The 21,678-nt window shown below is 37.0% G+C and overlaps 1 protein-coding gene across 6 annotated transcripts in view; it reads right to left on the reverse strand.

The window, feature by feature from the left end:
• Positions 1–223: 223 nt before the first annotated feature.
• The window catches only part of CRACDL (CRACD like), a 49,112-nt gene continuing 27,657 nt past the window's right edge, over positions 224–21,678 (reverse strand). For all 6 annotated transcript variants that reach the window (XM_032226939.1, XM_032226935.1, XM_032226937.1 and 3 more), the window contains 6 exons: positions 20,621–20,689; positions 19,127–19,354; positions 14,826–16,395; positions 5,412–5,596; positions 3,062–3,209; positions 224–1,646 (listed from right to left, as the gene is read on the reverse strand). In XM_032226939.1, the coding sequence (XP_032082830.1) occupies positions 1,507–1,646; positions 3,062–3,209; positions 5,412–5,596; positions 14,826–16,395; positions 19,127–19,354; positions 20,621–20,689 (2,340 nt within the window). In that variant the 3' untranslated portion in view covers positions 224–1,506. The remainder of the gene's footprint in view (positions 1,647–3,061; positions 3,210–5,411; positions 5,597–14,825; positions 16,396–19,126; positions 19,355–20,620; positions 20,690–21,678) is intronic.

The raw sequence follows: 21,678 nt of genomic DNA on the forward strand, positions 1-21,678 counted from the left end.
GAATCTGAAAATTGCACTGGATTTTGACTTCTGCATGTTCCTGCTGAAAGCAAAATTACCCCGGCAAGTGTTCTTTCCCAGAGACTCTGTTTTGATTTACATTCCTTTCTTTGTCTCTCAGTTATCTATTCAGCCTTGCGTAAATTGCTATTCTCACCTAGCAACTATGTTATGAGTTTGAAACATGAAACAAGACAACAATCAACGTTGTTCACACATGGTATTTTGGATTTAAAAATTTATTAGTTCTCTACACAATATTAAAACAAATTTAAATGTTAAAAATTTAGGCTACAATTCCAAATGCAACTACTGCACAAAGAATTTTAACATGAGAAATTATCATGTTATAGGGATGAAAGCTGGAATAAGAAAGAGAACATTACTTGTATGCAATGCAAAAAATGGGAATGGTTGATATAATACATAATAAAATAAAGCTTTGAGTCCAAAAGTGATCTAACACTTTTCACTATGCATGGATATCTCAATATATAGTACCTTAAATTGCTTGAAAGGCAAGAAGAGTCAAACAATAGCCCAACAGTTTATAATTTTCATTCAATAGCATTTCTATAATATAAGCAAATATTAGTTGATTTATATAAAATAGTGTCTCCCACTCCCAACTCCAGGCAGTGGTTCATGACAATGCCATGATTTATGTTGTCAGAAGCTACAGAGAAATCTAGCAGGATCAGAGCATTGCACTATCCTTATTTGAGTCACACAAGGAGTATTAGTGTGGTTTCAAAACATATCCAGGTCTGAAATCCAACTGAAAAAAAGACTCAGATAAGCCATTTCTTCTAGGGTTTCCCATAGGATCCACCACCTTCTTAAGAACCTGCCCTAAATAAAGAAAATTGGAAGAGGAGAATAATCATCTAATATTACTAATTCAAATAATGGGCTAGGGTTATAATAAGTATATGCTTTCATCTATTGGGAAAGGTAGGGATCTAAACCATAGGTATCTTAGCTAATCTCCAACTCCATCTTAAGAAACAATTATTAAAACCTGTTTCTTTCATTTTCATTCGATTGATTGCATTAAAATGTTTTCCGTATATCTGAAATTATATTCTTCTTCTAGTCTGATGCAATGATATATCTCAGAAGAGACATTTTGATTGGACAATTATTCTCACTGCATTAAAGGAACAGTTATCTAATTTTAATTAAACTTCTAACAATATTCATGGCATAACTTTTTATGGGTGAAAAAAATAAAGGAAACACAGTAAGCAATATTTTTCATCTCAATAAATTCTTGCCAAAGCTATATTGCTTGCAGATATTTTCAAGAATAGTCCTATAGTACTGTACAAATGTGGTGACTCTTCTGATACTCTTGCATTGTGGCCTCTTTGGTGCACTATAGTTTTATTATCCTTATCAGTTGAATCAGTTTAGCTTGAAAACTCAACATTTTTGTTTTACTGAAACATTTGAACCACTGATGAGTGCTGATGTGGATGCGTAAAAAAGTCAAAAATTATTTATCTACTTTATCCTCTGTGGCTTGTCACTCCATGCTTGAGATTTCTTTTTGGCAAGTTCCATCCATGAGGGTTGATCTGGAGAATGACCAACCTTCTTAAGTGGCTTTACATCTTCTTTTTCAATTGGCAATGATGGCTGAGCTGCATATGGGGGTAAAAAAGTTTCTGTTACAGTATTTCTCAAGCCTGCAATTAATATTTGAAAATAAATCTGTAAATATGTGGAACACCCATTTAAACAACACCCATTTAATATTTCTACCAAAATATTAATTCCAAGCATTTATTGAACATTGTATTTTTGTACTTCATGCTATATCATAGCTTTTGTCACAGGTGTATCAGTCACAAGGTTCTTAAATAGACATCTGAGTACTAAAATCTCTAAAAGGATAGCCAGCTGCTGGTTGATGATACAGGAAAAGCAGGAGCTAAGGGAGCAAGCTGACCAATGAATGGAGGGAGATGTAGCAGGCTATCTGAAAGATCTTGTGGACTATCAGGGATCTACAGAACCTAGTCTGAGAATTGTTTTTTCTAGAAACTCAATGTTCAGCAGTATTTGCTAACCCTCTGAGATTCTACTAGGCAAGGCTGGGTAAGAATTCTGTGAAATTAAACTTATGAATACAATTTTTATATTGTCTACAAAAGTATTCTAGAACTAAATATCAGGTTTATCCAATCCCATGCGGTATTTTTAGGGAATTAATATTTTCTAAACATAATAAAGAAAACAAATCTGTATAAAAAGAATCTGCTACATAGGCCGCAGAAACAAAACCTAGAATTTTTTACCCATTCAGCAAATGAACACTGGATCTTCAGTTCATCTGGATTTGACAAGATTCCATGTATAACTGCGTATACATTCATAGAAAGCACCTTTATACTCTTGATTATGTGTTTGAAACATGTATATGAACAATGTCTTAATGGCCTGTGACTTAAGCACAAAATAATATACCTATAAGTAGCAAATGAACAGTACTGTAGTAATAGTGAATGGGTCTACATATTATGTTAAGGCATGTTTTGTTTAACCACAATTGGTCAAATTAATACTGCATGCCAAGCCAAAGCCAAATTGATACTGCATGCCAAGCCAAAGCCAAAACCTTTTTTGGCTTAGTACAATGTGGGAATCCTGCATACTGTGGAACAATAACCAATAATCACATGTGTAGCCGGTCCCCGCCATTTTCTGTGGGAGAGGGGAACATCCCCCACATACACCTGCCATCCATACACAAAGGCCTCATGGATGCCTCTCCCGCAAGCCCTATCTACCGCCCCTTCTCTTAGGGACGGCTGCAAAAGGAGCAGCAAGCCCAGCGAACTAGGGCTGGCAAGAGTGTGCCAGAAACCGAGACAGAACTTCTGTCCCTCTCTGGAACAGCTGATCTGTGGGCTGTGTGCCAAAATTAAGGAGCCTCCTGCACCTCAAAAATAATAAGACCTCCCTGAAAATAAGGCCAAGCGCTTATTTGGGGGGGGGTCAAAATTATTTTCGGGGAACCACGGTATTAATTCAGTGTTTTGGCTTTTTTTTGTACCAGGGTTCTGATGGGATGATAAGCTATTTCTTAGTGAAGAGTCTTGTGTTTCTAGCTTCATCTCTTTCTTTGTTTCTCCAGCAGAAGCTGTGAATGGGGAAGATGACACTGTGTTCTGAGGCAAATCTGAGTGTTGCCTTACTGCTTCCTAAATAAAAGTACAAAGAGACAATTAGTAATGTTTTACATAATTAATTTGGAAAGAGAATATGAGCGGACTTAACAAACAGCACATAGGTAAACAGCAGAGGTAGATCTCCTGCGCATCTTTGAACTTATCCTGTTACATATTACAGTTGCTGCACTCTTCACACATAATGGACTATGGAATTTATTATCGTAAGACTTGATAATTGAAATGTAATCCATGGACAAAGATCTATCAACAGCTATTATATCAACCCTGCTTGATCAGGTAAAAGGAGTTGCTTACTCCTTTCCAAATTTATTATTTGGAGCCTTTTCAGTCAAGTTTCAGACCTGATTATATTACTGAAATGACATTGATTACCCTTATTGGTGTATAATTTGTGTTAAATATAACACTTATTATACACCAAAGATGCATAAAAAAAACTGCTTGGAATAATCACTACGTAACCAACTTGGTTCTTGGGGCCTGACATTCTGTTGTATACATGGGACTTAAGGGTGGGTTGCTGCCAGTTTTACTACTGGTTCACAACCTGCATGCACCAGACACGTGCTGTGCATATGTGCACTGTTCAATATAATAATTCTTTGTGCATGTGCAGAACAATTTACAATGAACTCCATATGCATGATGGCACAGCGGCAGTGAGGGAACCAGTTTGGGGGCATGGCAGGCCTGAGTTGCTGCCAATTCTGCGACCCAGGCCTGAATTCCACTACCGGTTCGGCCGAACTGGGCCAAACCTGGAGCAACCCACCTCTGATGGGACTGCCACTGAAGAGCATTTGAAAGATGCAACCACTTTGGCAGCAAAGATAGTCTTGGGCATCTCATGATATGCTCATATATTACTAGGACTCTGTGAAGTGCACTTGATGCCCAAGTTCTTGATGAACTTCAGGATACTGACTATCTCCTATAAAATCCTGCTGGGGCTTTATTTGGGGGACTGTATTTCCCCAATTGTTTCGTTTCACCTCATCAGGTAGGATACTTTGGGACTTTAATATTAAGTAGTCCTGTCAGAACTCAGGACATCTATCTTGTTTTTTGTAGCATCTGTCCTGTGGAACAATATCCAGAGCATTGTGCACATGGGTGTTTGCGGGAGCGCACCCAAACCAGTAGTTAAAAAATCGCAACCCACTACTGATATGTACATGCTTATACATACATTAAAAGAGGTTCCCGCTTAGAATGAATTGTAAATTATAGGTGCAAAACAGCATTGGAGGGAGTAAATATACTTTCAATACATATTATCAAGGATGTTGATGCTATTTATGATTTCAACACATTTTTGGACATCTAAAAAGAAAAAAAATACTGTAGCTTAGTATAATTTTGTCTGTACAGTAAAGCAAGAAGAGTATCATTAATGAATGATTAATGAATCTGAATAGAAGTTTAACTCACTAAATATGAAAGATGTATTTTAATTGTATTATAGAGATGCTGATCGAGGATTCAATTACAAAGATATTTGAAGAAAAAGCAAATGGAATGAGAGCAATGGGAAAAATAATAAAAGTCATGGTTGGGTTAATCCCAAAAGAGAGGACAGAAAATATATCAATATATTTAAAGGTCATTTAAATATTAAAAAAGCTGCACAGATACAGAAGGGGATACACATTTAAAAGTGTCTCAGGTGGAAAACAGGCTCACCTATCCCTAATCATGTTAAGGCAGCCACATTTGGAAAATTCAAGGTTTGGGATAGGTTGGAATAAAATTCAACTGGAATAGAAAGTGGCAGCCCATAAAAAGAAGGGTTCTCACAGCATCAGTGAGCTTTGTATGATGTCATAAAGGTTTGTTTTCCTGCATGTATCTGAGCTATACTGCATACATCTATGTGAATGCTAGGAGAGGAAAGGATGGTTTATATTAAACCATTAATAATAAAGAGTTTGGTTTATAAGAAGATTCAAATTTCTAACCAACCTGATCAAACTGCCACGAATATAAATTGACACACTACTTCCCCATAATTTCCCCATAATGTAATAAATAACCACAACTTCATGACAGAGATGAAAAGACATCTGTCATTACTGGCTGAATTCTCAGAAGCAGAACAGGTTTAACTGATTTGATTAAAGGGTATATCAAGGGTTACAGGACTGATCAACAAAACTAAAAGATGTGCCATTGAAATGACACACACCAATCAATCAGTGGTAAATTACATACTTCCATTGTTTCCTTCTCTTTTATTTGTTTTTCTGCATCTGCTTTAGCCTGTCCTTCTGGCTTCTCTTCTTTGCTAAGGTCTTGTTCAACAATCCTTTGCTTTTGCTTTGCTATGCTAATCCAAGCTGGCATTTCAGTTGATCTTCCATAGTCTGCAGCAGTCACAGGAGAAGACAAACTTGTTTCTGTTGAGAGAAGATTTAGGGAGATTATTGTAAAGGGTTCTCCTCCCAGTAAAAAAGAGAGAAAACCTTTGACTTGTAAACCTTAGGAATGGCTAGCAGATATTTCTAAGAAGAAACATAAATTGCTCTATAAACTGAGATGCCAACCCTAAGAAATCCAGAGCTGATGTATATGTATCATTTCACATATCCCCACCCCCTGCCAAGATTAGAACACATGGACTCTGTTGGCCTTTCACATGTTCCTAAAGACATGGTTCTGTCACAATGTCTGGGGAACTGAATACATGACTGAACCCATGTTGTTGTAGTTGCGAAGTTGTATCCGATCTATCACGACCCCCGTGGACAATGTTCCTCCAGGCCTTCCTGACCTCTACCATCCTATAGGAGTCCATTTAAGGTCACTCCTATTGCTTCGGTGACTCCATCCAACCACTTCATTCTCTATCATCCCTTTCTTCTTTTGCCCTCAATCTTTCCCAGCATTAGGCTCTTCTCCAGTGAATCTGACTCCATATTTCCATCTATTCATATTGATTTGTTATGGGTGAATTTATTTACACTCTGGTTGCAAATTACACATTTGTTTTTATTTTTATATCACTTTAATTATTGTTAGTTGCCTGGAGTCATGAATTGAGATACGCAGCCATATACATTGAGATGGCAATGATGATGTTGATAATGTCACACCAAGTAGACACTGCAGATATAGTCAAAAAAATAATTGCTTTCTTCTACAGCTACAGTTATTCAAAGCCAGAAGAAGTAAAAGAAGCCAGAACATCTGAAGTTCATAGCACATAGCACTTTCCAGAAAATGTCATACTGTATAGTTGCACCTATGATCTGGACTTCCTTTCAGGTTAGTTATTGAGATTTTGATAAATTCTTAACACAGGCTATAGTAAAGGAGATAATTCCCACTGATAGTAGAAACTAGAGTTAAAGCAACTGAATCGGACTTGAGATAATTTCCATAAACATATAAGAGCTCAGGAAATCTTGATCCGTGATCTATGGAGTAAGGGCTGTTCTGTTATGCCATTATCCCAGAACCCTAAAATTACATATTCTGGGTACCTTGCAACATGCTGCATGTTTTTGAGTCAGTTACAGACTACATGGTTGAAGGAGGAGAACTAATATAACTGGTAGCTTCTTGTCCAATTGAGAAGAAATTAATGAAGTACTTTTTTCCCATTCTAATCTTGGAATGGAAACTTTGTATGGAAGGCAGTTGATCTTTTCCCTCAATTCCATCATCTGTAGATATAGTTGATTGATTTGTGGTTTTATGATAAGTCTGTATGACTTTCCCTAACAAGCACAAATTCCATAGTAGGCAAACACAGAGCTTTTATTCTACAGATATTTCAAAAACAAAGTTGCAGCTGTTGCTCAGTTTGCACAATGATAGTTATTTGTTTTAGAAAAAAATATTGGGTTTGTATTTATATAGGTTCTAAGGCCAAGAAAATAGTATTTTATTATATACCTCTCATTTCTACTTTAAAAGGCATGGTTTTCCTTGATACTTAAGAAGAACATTAGAGGGAGAATGGATTCTGAAATATTTTGACTCCTAACAAATGCAAGTTCTATAGTACAGTACGTATCCAGTTGATTCATTCACACACATGCAGCTACCCAGAAATGTTTTGGTCAGGCCATTCCTAAATCTAATAAATATATCAATAAAAACTTAAGATGTTTTTATGTATTGAAAATCTCGGGCAAATATACTCTTTTTATTCTTATTTATTCTTATAGTAAATTGGTTGCATGGATAGTTAGTTGAAGACCAATCTAAAAGTTCATAAAATACAAATACTGTGTACAAAATTGCCAATCTATAACTTTCATTTAACCCCCCAGATATTCACTACTCACCAAAAGCAATTCTCATTCTTTTGATATGTTTACAATAAAGACCTATTGGTTTAATTTCAGAATGCCGGTCAATTCTCTATTATAACTATTGTAACTTCAGCATTAAGTGTACATCCCAATGTTTACTTTTATTAAAAATGAAGTATTAAACTGTCAGATTAAACACATAAATTAAACACACAAATTATAAATAAATGTAGTCTTTGCTTGCAAATTCTACTTTGGAAAGTTGTAGGGAGCAGCTGCTCTATTGTGGAAAAAGTACACATAGTCCAAAATATTGTAGGCAGATGTTATATTTTGCCTCCCATGAACTCTGAAGCACTTTGGAGGCTGAAATCTGCACAATTTGGGAAGAAAGAAGCTAATCGATATCTGGGAGAAAGAGGAGAAGCTATTTATCTGTGACTATTCATCACAAATGTGTAACTTGTAATGGGATCTACTGTTTTTGATAATTACATACTTATCAAGTAGTGCAAGATCGGAAGACACAGAGAAACCTGGCCCATAGAATCATCAAAAGTCAGATACAATTGAACGGACAACATTATCATTATCACTTACTTATCAGTTGAGAATAAATGGCCTTAGAAACAAATTTCATAAAGAAAAATAATAAAGGACTGAATTGGTTGAGCAGTTCTTAGCATTCCTGCTGTTCAAGGACATCTCACTGACCACCAAGAGAAGGGAGTAAATTTGGTGCCAAGGTAGAAGACCATTTAATTTCCAGTTTAGTCACTTGTTTTGATTTCTCCTTCATGTTAAGAAAAGGCTGGAACTCATTCTGAGCTAACCTGCTTGTTTTTCACTCTTGCTTGCTGTGGGGGAAGGAGTCTTCACACAAAGCTTTTTTTTCTGTGAATGTCTCAAACTTTAGGTTTCCATCATGTTCTACTTGGTCAAAGTCCGGTGTTGCAGGCTTGTGACCATAGAAACAGGTCCATGAAATCATGGTGCCAGGTTTTAATAAAAACCCTAGTACTAACTAGCATTTATGCTGGGAGCTTCTGCACAAAACCTAGCATTGGATTCTATGGAAACTGATCATCCTTGGAGTATCCCTGCTGTCATTATTAAGGAGCTTCTGACAGTTTGCAAGAGATTTGGGTATCATTTTGCATGGTGTGTCTGCTTTTTATATTATGCTTTAAAATTTGTTTTTTGAATTAATAATAAAGCTTAAAATCTATACCCACTAGTCTGCTCAGTGTCTCTGAATCCAAAGAACCAATTGTCTGGGCATCTGGATCACTGCCCTGACACTTGGCAAAACAGTAGATTGGATAGGCGTCTGGCCTAATTGAGCAAGATAACATAGAAAGTCAGATTCCCTGCATCTAAATAGCATATCTCATTCTCTTTCTTCCAAATTGTAATGCAGGGGTGTCAAACTCATGGCCCACAGCCCAGATGCACCACATGCTGGCCATGCTCACCCCATTTTAGTGAGTGGGGGTGGGGAATCATGATATGTCAAGTGCAGCGGTAGGTTCTGGCAGGCACTATTGCCGGTTTGCTTATGTGCGCACCATGCAGTGCAATAACAATTGTTCTGCACATGCGCAGAAGCAAAAAACAAGATGGCGGTGCCTATGGCGCTGCCCAGAGAACCAGTTCCAGGGCGTGGCAGGCCTGGGCCACTGCCAGTTCCAGTGACTCAGGCCATCAAACCACTACCTGTTCAGCCGAACCGATCCGAACTGGCAGGAACTGATCACTGGTAATGTGACGACAATGTGATGACGCGAGTTTGACACCCATGTTATAATGTATTGCGTTGCATTGTCACTGAGGCTAAGACCACACATAGTGGAAGTACATTTACATCTCTTTCCAAGAAATAGCATTTGATTTTTAAAACCCAGGAGCATGGATGAGTTAATCTCTCTCCTCTTTGCTTTTAAAATCAGCCTCACCTTCATTTCTCATCATTTGTATTTTGAACCTAAGATTGTTTATAACCTTCAAATTCTGAGAGAAAATGGCAGCAGATATCCCAGCTGGCAATGACTGCCCTCAGGATAAGCTTGTTATCTGCTTATTGAACAATTCTTGCTTTTCTTTCATCTGTCAGTCTAATAAGCTCAAAACCACTAACTTTAAAGGCATCCTAACAAAAATGGAGAATACTGGCATAATGTTACCTTTCTTGGATATGTATTAAACAAAACAATTTAATTATTGTAAGATGTTTTATGTATTTCTTTCTCTGTTATACAGGTAGTCCTCAACTTACAAACATTTGTGTAGTCACCATTCAACATTACAACAGCACTGAAAAAAAGTGTCTTATGGCCTTTTTCATGTTTAAAACAATTGCAGCATCCATCACATGATCAAAATTCAGACACTTGACAAGTGACTCACATTTATGACGGTTGCAGTGTCCCAGAGTCATGTGGTCACTTTTTGCAACCTTCTGTCCAGCAAAGTCAATGGGAAATCCAGATTCACTTAACCGCCATCTTAACAACTTAACAACTGCAGTGATTTACTTAACAACTGTGGTAAGAAAAGTTATAAAATGGGGCAAAACTCACTTAACAACTGTCTCACTTAGCAACAGAAATTTTGGGTTCAATGGTGGTTGTAAGTCGAGGACTACTTGTATATACATCTTTCTGTTGCTATATGTTTTTGTTTTGTTTTTAATGAGGAGCTTAGGGAATCGTGCTGAAATATTAAAAGACTGTAAGAACTCCCTAAATAAATTAACTGTCCACATTAATAATGCCTAAAAATAGCTACTTCAGGTGAAAGCCATCAGTTAGATAGGACCCAAATCTATCATTTAAATTGTAAGAGAAAAAAAACCTTTAGATTAAATATTAGGAAGAACCTCTTGACTAGCTAAGTATTTTGACATGTTCCATATATAAGATTCAAATTGTTATTTCTGTCTGTTAAAAAATAAATTAGATATATTTGGATGCAATGGTCTCTCATAATGCAACCAAACACTTTCATATACATCATATTAATGGCTTTCTGAAACTTGCTTATTTTAAACTTTCAGAGTATTACAGTATAGCCATAATCTGTGGTAACTAAATTTTCTAATCTCACACAAATGAGTCATAAGCAAAGTTATAAATAAACATACGGCAGTTTCACTGAAATATACATACATGGTTCATCTTGATTATATTATTTAATTTTGGGGTAAGGAGTATTACAAAAAGAACTGAGAAGGAGAAGTACTAAGCCAAATCAAATTTAGTATCTCTGCTTAAGCCTTTCAATTTTTGCAAGCCATCCTTATTCTTACATACACTGCTTTATGTTTCCTTGTGTTTTTTTATTTCATTTTTTTTGGGGGGGGGTTTTCTTATAAATTCCAAACAAAGATGTCAGAAAGGATCTTAGCGAGGAATTTCTAACAGCTGTCAGAAGGGACAAGAAGCAATATTACAACATCTATAAAGACATTAATGATGGGAACAAATACAGAAGCACAAGGAAGTCTTCTAAAAGATCTTTCAACTCCAAAGAGGATTCCAACCTTGAAACTGATGTTTTAAAGAATACAAATGGGCAGATATTAATTGACTCTAAGAAAATCAAAAGATGGAAAAAGTATTTTGAAATGTGTACAGTAGAGATGTCTACTTCCAAAATTCAAGCCCACCCACTGCTGAAGTCATTTCTGGATCCCAACTTGCTGGTTTCTGTCCCTCTAGGTAAATGCCTAAGCAACCTAGTTGAAAATGATATGAGGAAGAGAGTGAGAGAGGGCGGGGGAAGAGAGAGAGAATAAACCAATGCAGAGTTCTTGCTTGAGGCACAAATGACCAGGGTCAAATCAGTATACTTTAGACAGGCTATGTGAAGGGATAACTCGTGAGTAGTCTAGAATATGAGGAACAAGAAGATGACAACCACCAGCAATAATATCGATGGACTTAACTATAGCAGTGATGTTACCCCATTGGAAGATCTGAAGGTTGAAGGCTGATCATCTTGAAGAAATTTCATCTATGTGATCACCAAGAGTTGTAATCAGTTTGATCACACAAAATCTGTCTGTCTGTCTGTCTGTCTGTCTGTCTCTCTCTCTCTCTCTCTCTCACTCACTCACTCACTCACTCACTCATTCTCACTTACTCATTCTCTCTCTTTCAATGTCTAGGTAGAGATCATCATTCCTTCTAAAGCTTTACTGGATCACAGGTTAAAAATTGGAGAACGTTTTTTATTTAGAAACTGTGTAGCCAGAGATAGGGTTCAATAGTTAGGCAGAGTAAGGAGATGATCAGCAAATATTGTTAAAGAGACCTACTCTACTAATCTGATTCCTTAAAAAGGATTTACATGCTTTTCTGAGCTAAAGGGAACCATAAACCTTAACTTAAACCGTGCTTTTAGCTAAATACCTTGCTGTTGATAAATATATTTCAAAGAAATACATTTGACTAATTAGTCTTATCAATGCCACCAGACATGGCTTATTCCAATCAATCAACCCAGTGTCATGTACCCTTTCAATACTTTTTTTTACTTCTCCTCACACTGACATCTTCCCAAAATGAGGCTTTGTTATTCAGCCAGTGAAATTTATAATGTCCATTGTTTTTCCCCCTACTATTCTCATCATCCTGCAACTACAATTACTTTTGATGGCCAATACTCAATTTCAAAACATTTTCCTCCTCCTTTTTATTTCACATGGCTAATTTTGTGCTTCTTTTAACATATGTTTTACTTCTTATTTTTTATCTTACATTTCTCCAGATACGATTAAAAATCATTGTGATGCTACTGCTTTTTGACCCCACCCTTAAAAAACTAATGTACCTATTATCATAACATTTTTATTGGAACAGATTATTATAATTGACATAACTACCATATTTTTCGGAGTATAAGATGCACCTTTTCTCCTCAAAAAGTAGGCTGAAAATCTGGGTGCGTCTTATACACCCAATACAGCATTTTTTGTCTCCTGAAGCACCGCCCCTTCACCAAAATGCTCATGCATACCCTTATGGAGGCTTTCAGAGAGTTTCTGGGGGCTGGGGAAGGCAGAAATGAGCAAAAAACAGGCTGTTTTTTGCCCCCCCAACCCCCAGCAGCACTCTATAAGCCCCCATAAGGCTATGCAATTAATTTTTTTGACAAAATAGGGGCCCGTTTTTGGGAGGCTTGCAGAGTGTAAAAACTTTTTTCCCCCTTTCGGAAAGCTCTTTAACTGATTGATGAGAATTACACTGATCAAATGTGTCAGCAGAAACAAAGCCTTAGGTGCTGCAGATTGTCAGCGATTTCCTTCTCCAGCACATGGATAAATACACCTGGAAATATCTACCTACCTACCTACCTACCTACCTACCTTCTCTCTCTCTCTCTCTCTCCCTACCTACTTTCTCTCTCTACCTATCTACTCTATTTCCCTCTCTCTCCCCCTCTATCTACCTATGTACCTACCTACTCTCTCTCCCTCTCCCTACCTATCTACTGTATTTCTCTCTCTCTCTCTCTCTATTTCTCTCTCTATCAGCAATTTCCTTATCCAACACATCTACCAAACTACCTACTCTCTCTCTTTCCCTACCTTCCTACTGTATTTCTCTCTCTCTATCTATCCCTCTACCTACCTACCTACCTACCTACCTACCTACCTACCTACCCACTCTCTCTCTCCCTACCTACCTACTCTCTCTCTCACTCCCTACCTATCTACTGTATTTATCTCTCCCTCTATTTCTCTCTCTCTATCCTCTACCTACCAAACTACCTATTCTGTCTCTCTCCTTACCTATCTACTGTATTTCTCTCTATCTTTCTAGTTCTCTCTCTCTATCCCTCTACCTACCTACCTATACACACACTCTCTCCCCCTATCTACCTACTGTATTTCTCTCTCTCTATTTCTCTCTCTCTCTATCCCTTACCTACCTACCTACCTACCTACCTAGCTACTCTCTCTCTCCCCCTCCCTACCTACTGTATTTCTCTCTCTTTCCTCACTCTCTATCCCTCTATCTACCTACCAACTTTTTTAAAAAATTGCCTCTTCAAAACCTTGGTGCATCTTCAGTGAAGGGATTCAAATAATTTAACAACCGGTTCTCTGTCCTAATGACCAGCAGGGCCAACTCAACGTCACTCACGTCGATGGGCGCTTCGCTTTAGCTGTTACAATGTACTAAGGGTTAACTGGAGAGGCAGTTTCTGTAAGCAGGGCAATAAAGATTAGGCTAGAAACAACACCAGAATGTTTCCTTCCTGCCTTCCTTACAGGATTAGCCCTGTAAAGTGGAAAAAAACAAAAGGAGATTTCTTCCAATAACCGGTTCTCCAGACTGCTTAGAAAGTTAACAACCGGTTCTCCCAAATAGGTGCGCACTGGCTGAATCCCACCACTGTGTGTCTTATACTCCAGTGCATCTTATACTCCAAAAAATATGGTAGATATTTCACCAAGACATACATACCGAAAGTACTTCTGTACATTTTATCATAAGCGTCCTTGAGAATAACCCACGAACATATCTGATAACAGACAATAGATATTTGCTTGATACATAGCTCCTACTATTAGCAGACTTGGCTAACAAATGTAGCCAATTCCTTCTGTATTTTAATTCCAGTTATTTGAGAATATGAGTGTTGTTTGTTTCCCTCCTAACTAGTTACAGCTTTAAGTCATGTTTAATTCTAAACAAATAATGTGTTGAACTCTCTGGAATATTAATCACATTCCCAAAGAGGAAGGATCAAATAGAAATAATGAAATACTATATAACACATTGGTTATAACATTTGGTGATATGTGTATGCACTCTCGGTATATATTTAGTTTTGTCCCTTCATAATTTTGATGCCTTATCCATCTGCTTTCCAAATTTCAGGTAAATCCTAATAGAACACATTGAAAAAATGCCTCCTCGGAATTTTCAAAATAAGTAAGTACATACAGTTAAAAATTTGCAAAGTGATGAAGAAATACAGTATATGTTACTGAAAACAGCACTTCCAATAAATTAATTTACTTAAAATCAGTATCCTCAGGAAAGATTCTACAGAATCCCAAGGATGGGGTAAAACAAGAAGAAAAGAAGTGGTACCAAACTTTTAGGATACTGGAAAGCAGATTTTAATATAGTTTTTTTTAAAAAAAATCTTGAAAATCTGATGTAAATGTTCAGAATTTCCTTGTATTTTCAGAAAAGATTTTCACCTAAGGGAAAAAGTAAGGGAGACTTTTGTATCTTTAATATTATTTATCTAAAATCTAGTGAGTTCTGAGTTCATTTATTGCACTAAACCATGGCTTGCCGAGTAAGTTATACACACACACACATATATAAATATGCCAAAGTCTTACCAGGCACTTCGGAGGGATTCTGCTTCTTTTCCACATTTCTGCTTTCTGTTTTAAGTTCTGGATATTTGGTTATCTTTTCCTGCTTTTCTGTACTTGTGTTAAGGCTAGTAATACTGGAGTGTTGCAAAGCAGGTTTTCTCGGCAGTGGAGGTTTTGTGTTTCCCTGTTCAGAGGATTTTAATTTAGTTTTAAAGGTGTCATTGGACAAATCAGTAACATTTCCATCTATTGTCTTCCTGATTTCTCCTTTTTCAACTTTCGGTGAAGATGAAGTCACCTCTTCTTTTACTAAATTAAGTTCAGCATTATCTCCTTTCCTTTCCTTTGATTCCCTTCCAATGTCTCTGTATTTTAACGATAAAGATGTGGACCTAAGTTTGACTTGGAAGGGATTTTGGCTCTCAGAGCTTGAATGGCTTGGATTTGACAGCTGCAGAAGATTACCAAAAGAGTTGCTCAATACTGGTTTTGAACCCAAAGGCTGCGAGGCAAAAGTCTTTGAGTCTAATGCTCGACCAGGAATATCAGATTCTGATTCTAATGAGGATTTTTGTTTATTAAAGCACCTGTTTTTCTCTTTTGAAGAGTTCATCTCAACATCCTTCTTTGTCTTTTCACCCTTTGTGGAGAAATTTACCTGCATGGCAAGAGGCTTTTCATGCTCTGAAGCCTCCTTCGTGTTCAGGCTGTTAGATCTTGATCTCCACCGTGCTGATGACACTGAAAACTTTCTCAAGCCACTAAGGTCATTGGTTTCTTTCTCTGCTTTACCTCCCAATTTACTATCAGATACAGCTGAGAGACGTTCTTCATCATTAGATTCCAGTTTCTCTTGAGTTGCTTTCACTTTGCCTTGAACCAAAGAAGTTTTCTCTTCCAATGAAGAGTTTCTGCATGAAGCCCGAGAAATACCACTGTTCTCTGAGTGGAGTAAATTTGGAAGCTGGGAAGGATTTGTGGATAAAGAAATGACAGAATTGGCCAATAAAGATGTTCTCTTCGTAGCTTCCTTGTTAGAAACACTTTCCAAAGTTTCCTTAGCATCTTTCAATGGTTTTTTCTCTGATGCATCTGATTCCGCAGTCATATAATTTTTGGCAGGGATATTTTTAGTAGTTCCTGTGTCACTTTTGGATGGAATACCAGAAATCTGTTTATTTTCTTGGTCTAAAATACTTAAGGGCACAGTACTTAAATTCTTAGGGGACATCTCTAAAGTTTCACAGTGCTCTTTGTCATGTAGTAGAACAATATTTTCTTTAGGGTCAGAAGTTGAAGATTGCCTTACAATGTGTACTAATGCTTGAATAGATTCACCGCCTTCTGAAGAGTCCTCAGAACAATGTGACTCCATCAGAGAAGTGGAGCGTGACATGTAAGTCTTTTCATCTGGGTGACTCAAAGGCTGAAACTTGGAGAAAACTATATTGGACAAAGCTGCATTGTTAGTCAGTTCCTGTGGGCTGGAAATCACACCTTTGTAAAGCTCTTCAACCAGTACTTCTTTTTCAACACTTTCATCTTCCTCAAGGGTGCAGATCATGTCATTCTGAGACTCAGATAATTTCTTCTGCAAGAAAAAAAAAGCTTGCATCTTTTTTCTACATCACAACATTACTTTCTACAAAGATTAGTTACTCCTAAAATGGAAGTATCATTGATAATAAACACTTTTGGCAACCTAAATTGTGGAATTTTGTGGTTTGTTTCACTTCAACAGTATTAAATATTTTCAAGAGAAAATAGAATTATGAGTGGTGCATGTGATGAAATTCGCAAGGAACATATACAGTATAAGAGAGGCCACCTCCCTTCCGGCTTTCCGCAAAGCAACTAAGACCTGGCTGTTCTGGCAGGCCTGGGGCTGTTGAATCTTCCAGCCCCATCCGAGGTTACGACTGTTGCTGTATTTTTAAATTGTTTGTCTTTTTATTTTATTTTGTACCCCCCCTCCCCTTCAGATTGTTAGCTGCTCTGAGTCTCTCGGGAATAGGGTGGCATACAAATTAAATAAAACCTAAACCTAAACCTATGATTTCAATTACATTTCCCTCTAACCAGTTCCCATTGCGTTTCACTATTCAGATGAACCATAACTTTGGGTGCTCATAAATTCAGTAATCATTAAGATCTACAAATTTTGTTGCCTGATTGCAAAGATTAAGACAGTCATCATTTGGAAATTGTTATAATTCAGAAAAGCAATCCTACCATCGAGGAGGCAACCCTCCATTGATTTTTTTTAAAAGTTATATATCCATTTTTTTTCCATTACTAATTAGAAACCATTATACAATAAATGGAAGAGAAATACTGTTAGTCTCTTATTTTCTTATTCCCTTTCTACCTTTAACAACTAAATACTGTGTAAAAAAGATTTGGAAGTACATCTATGAAGCACCTCTGAACCTTTAAAATAGCTGTATCTTTCAATAGAAGAGACTCTTTGTAGCTCATGTTTAATTGTGGAATCCTTGGTGATCTCTGAGCTTGGTTGTTTGCTTGCATGTGTTTCATTACTTGACTAGATAACATTATCAATGATAGTGGGTGTTGTAGCACTACCTTAGGGGGTAATGAAATATCTACAAGCTAAAAAGCAAGCTGAGACAGCACCAAGAACTCACAGCCACATCTTTGTCCAGCTTAAGTAGCTTCAAAAGCGACTTCCATTTGTTTAGGAACTGATTATTTCAGTTTCTTCATTCGTCATGGTGCTTTTTTTTAAACTGCATAATTTCAGCCTACAACTGTGACTAACGTTATTTTTACAGTATATTTTTTATTGGGAGTCTGTAGTATTTTGAATTTAAAGACAAAAAATGACTTTTCAAATAAATAAATAGTATACTACAATACATCTTTTTGTCTTCACATAAATTAGAATTCAATGTTTCTTCTCAACATGTCCTTATAATTCTTGTCTCTACCTACTGTATACATTTTCATTTTCTGTGTAAATAATTATAAGATAGTCTTGCACTATTATAAGCATGTTGCGTGCTCCCAACTACAGGGGTTATTCAAGCTGTAGCTAAGTATGAGGTGTGAACCAAGCTTGTAACAACAATATTAGGCTTACAGGGATAAGAGATCTGAATTTGTATAAAGCAACTTTTTAGGATCATAAGAGTACAAATAACTTTAGATCTATTCAAGTGTTTCCTTTCCCTCACTTAATGACCACCTGAGAAAGAAAGCTCATATCTAGTAATATAAGTAGTCCTCAACTTACAAACACATATTGCTGAGTGATACAGTTCTGAATCTTGCCCTATTTTATAACCACGGGGCTGGCCTGGAAATGGCAAAGAACCACCTCATGGTGCCTCTACTAGCAAAAATGGGGCAGAGGGGAGGACCTGCACATCTCCTCCTGTGCCCTGTTTTTGGTCTGGACAGCTTCCACTTTGCCAACCATTTTGGCTGGCAGGGTGCTACAGGAGACTGTCCAGCACCACCACCCTGCCTTCTGACCAGCCTGTGGAGAACCACAATGCTTTTCCAGCCCTTGAAGAAATCTAGTTTGACATCCCTGCTGTAAATCATTGCAGTTGTTAAGTTAGTAAAATGATTGTTAAGTGTATCTGGCTTCCCCACTGACGTTGACAACATGACCCTGAGACACTGCAATTATCATAAATTTAGCTTGTTGCCAAGCATCCAAATTTTGATTACATGGCCATGGGGATGCTGCAATGGTGGTAAGTGTGAAAAACAGTCACGTCACTTTTTTAGTATCATTGTAAGTTTGAATGGTCACTAAATGAAAGGTTGTAAGTTGAGGACTACCTGTATATCATGGTGTACCTATTCAATAGGACTGTGCAAAGCATTACAAAGGCATTTTTCACAAAATGCACCAGCAGAGAGGATCCCTTCTTGAGGTGTCAAAGCATTCAATCCTTCAAAATATTTGTGGGGCTGCTTCAAAGGCCATCCTTCCCAGGTGTTGGCACATGTATGATTAGACAATACTTTCACTGGAACCACCCAGCACATCAGAATAGGTGTGTATCCCCATACATGTGCACAGATAGTTGAGGACAGTCCCTGAAGTTGTTGCCTGAGCCTTCTGAAGCATGGGATTATTTTTGTGTTTAGAGGAAGGGAGCATCACTAACATGCTTAGCAAAGTATCCCTTTTAAATCCTTGGCACAGCCCTGTTGCTCATCGAGGAGGCTTTTTTTATATTGTTACATCATAACAAGCCAAAAAACAAATTTCCTTTTTCAAAAACAAATATTTCCTCTTTCAAATGCTTCCTTCTCCCTCTCTCCCTCCCTCTCTCATCAATTACCAAAGGTAGTCTTCTTATTTTACTAGATCTCTGGTTCCGTGGTTTTATTGAAAGCTTGTGCTTAGCCGCAGAATTATCCAAGCAAGAGGATAATTCCGGAAGAATATCAAAATCAGCAGTAGGCAAACAGCTGCTATCAAATGTTTGTTCGGTTATAATTTTAGCTTTTGACTGATGGGAGAACAGCTGACTTTCTGTAGAACAGGATCTTGAAGGACTTTTTGTAACCTAAAGACAAAGGGGGAAGGGGAACACCATCAAAGCACAAATCTATAAGAATTTAAAAAAAATAAAAACAGGAAATTCCTAAATTTTGTTACATACCCTTATTTCATCATTAAAATTAACACTGCTTTCAAATGATCCATAGTCTGTTTATATCTGTTTGTATTTTTTCTGTAAGCAGAACTTAATTTTCCTATTTTATTTATTTATTTAAACTATGGGGGACAAGACAAAAAAAAACAGGAAAAGTCAGAAAAACAGGTACCAAGCACATCAACACTTGGGGGAATAGCAAGTAATTTGCAATTTGCTGACACATATTGTTACATTTAAAATTTTGCTACAGCAAAAATAGTCATATTGTAGATTAAAAAAATAAAAGTTGTAGACTTTCCATAGCCATGTTGCATGTGATATTGTGCTTCTTTTCTCTCTTCCTTCAGGAAACTGAAAAGTGTTTGTTTGGCAGCCTATCATTAAAATAAATCTCAGGTTTGGCAAAAGAAACAATGACCTGTGCTTCATATTTCAGAACAATGGATAGTAGAAACAGTTGATTAAAATAGAATGGTAAGCATTGTTACAATATTCTTTATCATGATCTACACACGGAAAGTGTTCACTTAGGAAAGAAAAGTAGTGATTTCTTTGTGTATTACTTGCTTTCTTCTCCATTTGTAGTGGTCCAATTGTCCCTTCTATCTCCCACATTAGCTCTTCTCCAGATGAGAGAATAAATGGGCTCCTTCCAGAGGCTACTCTGCTGGTTACCTGTGCCACTGATTGAAGAGAGGCAAGCATTCTGTCAAAGAGAGCTTTGGGAAACAATAACAATGCTCTCAAACAGAATAGCCAATAGCCTTCATCAGCAAAGCAGTTGCAATTTTGACTGTTAAGGGGGAAATGTGGCTGATCAATTAGAGAAGAATAAAAGGGCTAATCAAAAGACTTTGGAGATAATCTTTGGACCTGCTCAAAATTAACTTTTAAAGACAATCTGGGGGAAATTGTTCAAAAACCTCACACTTTCCTTTTGGGTGACTCCCAGCCTAGCAAATAAAATATGCCAGCATTTGTTTCCAATTCATTTCTTCCTTAGCCATGTTTGAAAGAAAAATAGATAACAATAGGTGTAATGCAGCTAATGATATCCTTCTTTAATAGCTCTTAAGAAAAGTGTTGCAACCCCATCCCTGAAAGCTTTCTGAGAATTCAGGCATCCCATGAGATATACAGCATTGCCGTTAAGTATAAATGCAATTAAATTACCTGTTCTTCTTCTTCACTGCCCGTTCCAGTTAAACTCAAAGCGCTATGATGCTTGTGAGAGTCTGAAAACTGTGGGATGGAATGAGGAAAAGTTTCAGTAAAAGATTACAAAATGATATGAAATATAAATAAAAGCTATAGTCCCTACTATGCCAGTATTTTTTCAAACTTGGAAACTGTAAGTTATGTAAACTTCAACTCCCAGAATTCCGCAGCCAGCATGCTGTGATATACAAACACAATACTATACCAACATCACACAGGCAACAAGAATGTTTCTAATAGAGCTCTAAAAATTAGGAGAAATCTGTAAATATGATAATGGATGTTGTTTTTAGAAGAAGGCTGACCATATTTTCTAGTATTTACACAGTTTTCTTAAAGAAAATATCAGAGTAAGGGGCTTTCACCACTGATGAACTGAAGTGTCCTCCATCCATCCTTGAACTAATCCCTCTCCTCTTCATTGTTTCTATTCCCAACCATTGTAGACTCCTAATTTTCCTCCAAAATAATGGGTAGCAAAGCTTAATAGATGTTGTTCACCTTAAAGCTTTGATATGTCAAACGAAGGAAGAAAGCACTACTTTAACTTTGGTATAGCTCAGAAAACGTAATGCCTATCTCACTCATACACTGGAAATGAAGTAAAGGCAACATTATGAGAAAAACCACAGGGAAAAAAGATGTTGCCTAGGCATGTTTGTTCCACAATTAGATTAGTTGGAAAGGCCTTCAGATCAGCTGTCATTTTAAAACTTTTTGAAGCTTTTCTTTCTGAACAGTATCACAGTCCGGAAGGAATCAAATAGATCTCTGAGAAATCTACAACAATAAATATTACCTCTATCATTTGACATGATTGTAGGCCAGCGGTCACCAACTGGTGGTCCGTGGACCACTGGTGGTCCATGAGAAAAATTTGGTGGTACACAGAAAAATCATTTGCATTTTTTATATTGCACTAAATATTATTTATCTTAAAAAAAATCCTATTAGTGGTCTGTGGAATTTAAAATTATGAATTTAATGGTCCCTGAGGTCCAAAAGGTTGGTGA

This window comes from Thamnophis elegans, chromosome 11 (genome assembly GCF_009769535.1).
Source record: "Thamnophis elegans isolate rThaEle1 chromosome 11, rThaEle1.pri, whole genome shotgun sequence".
Classification (NCBI taxonomy): domain Eukaryota; kingdom Metazoa; phylum Chordata; class Lepidosauria; order Squamata; family Colubridae; genus Thamnophis; species Thamnophis elegans.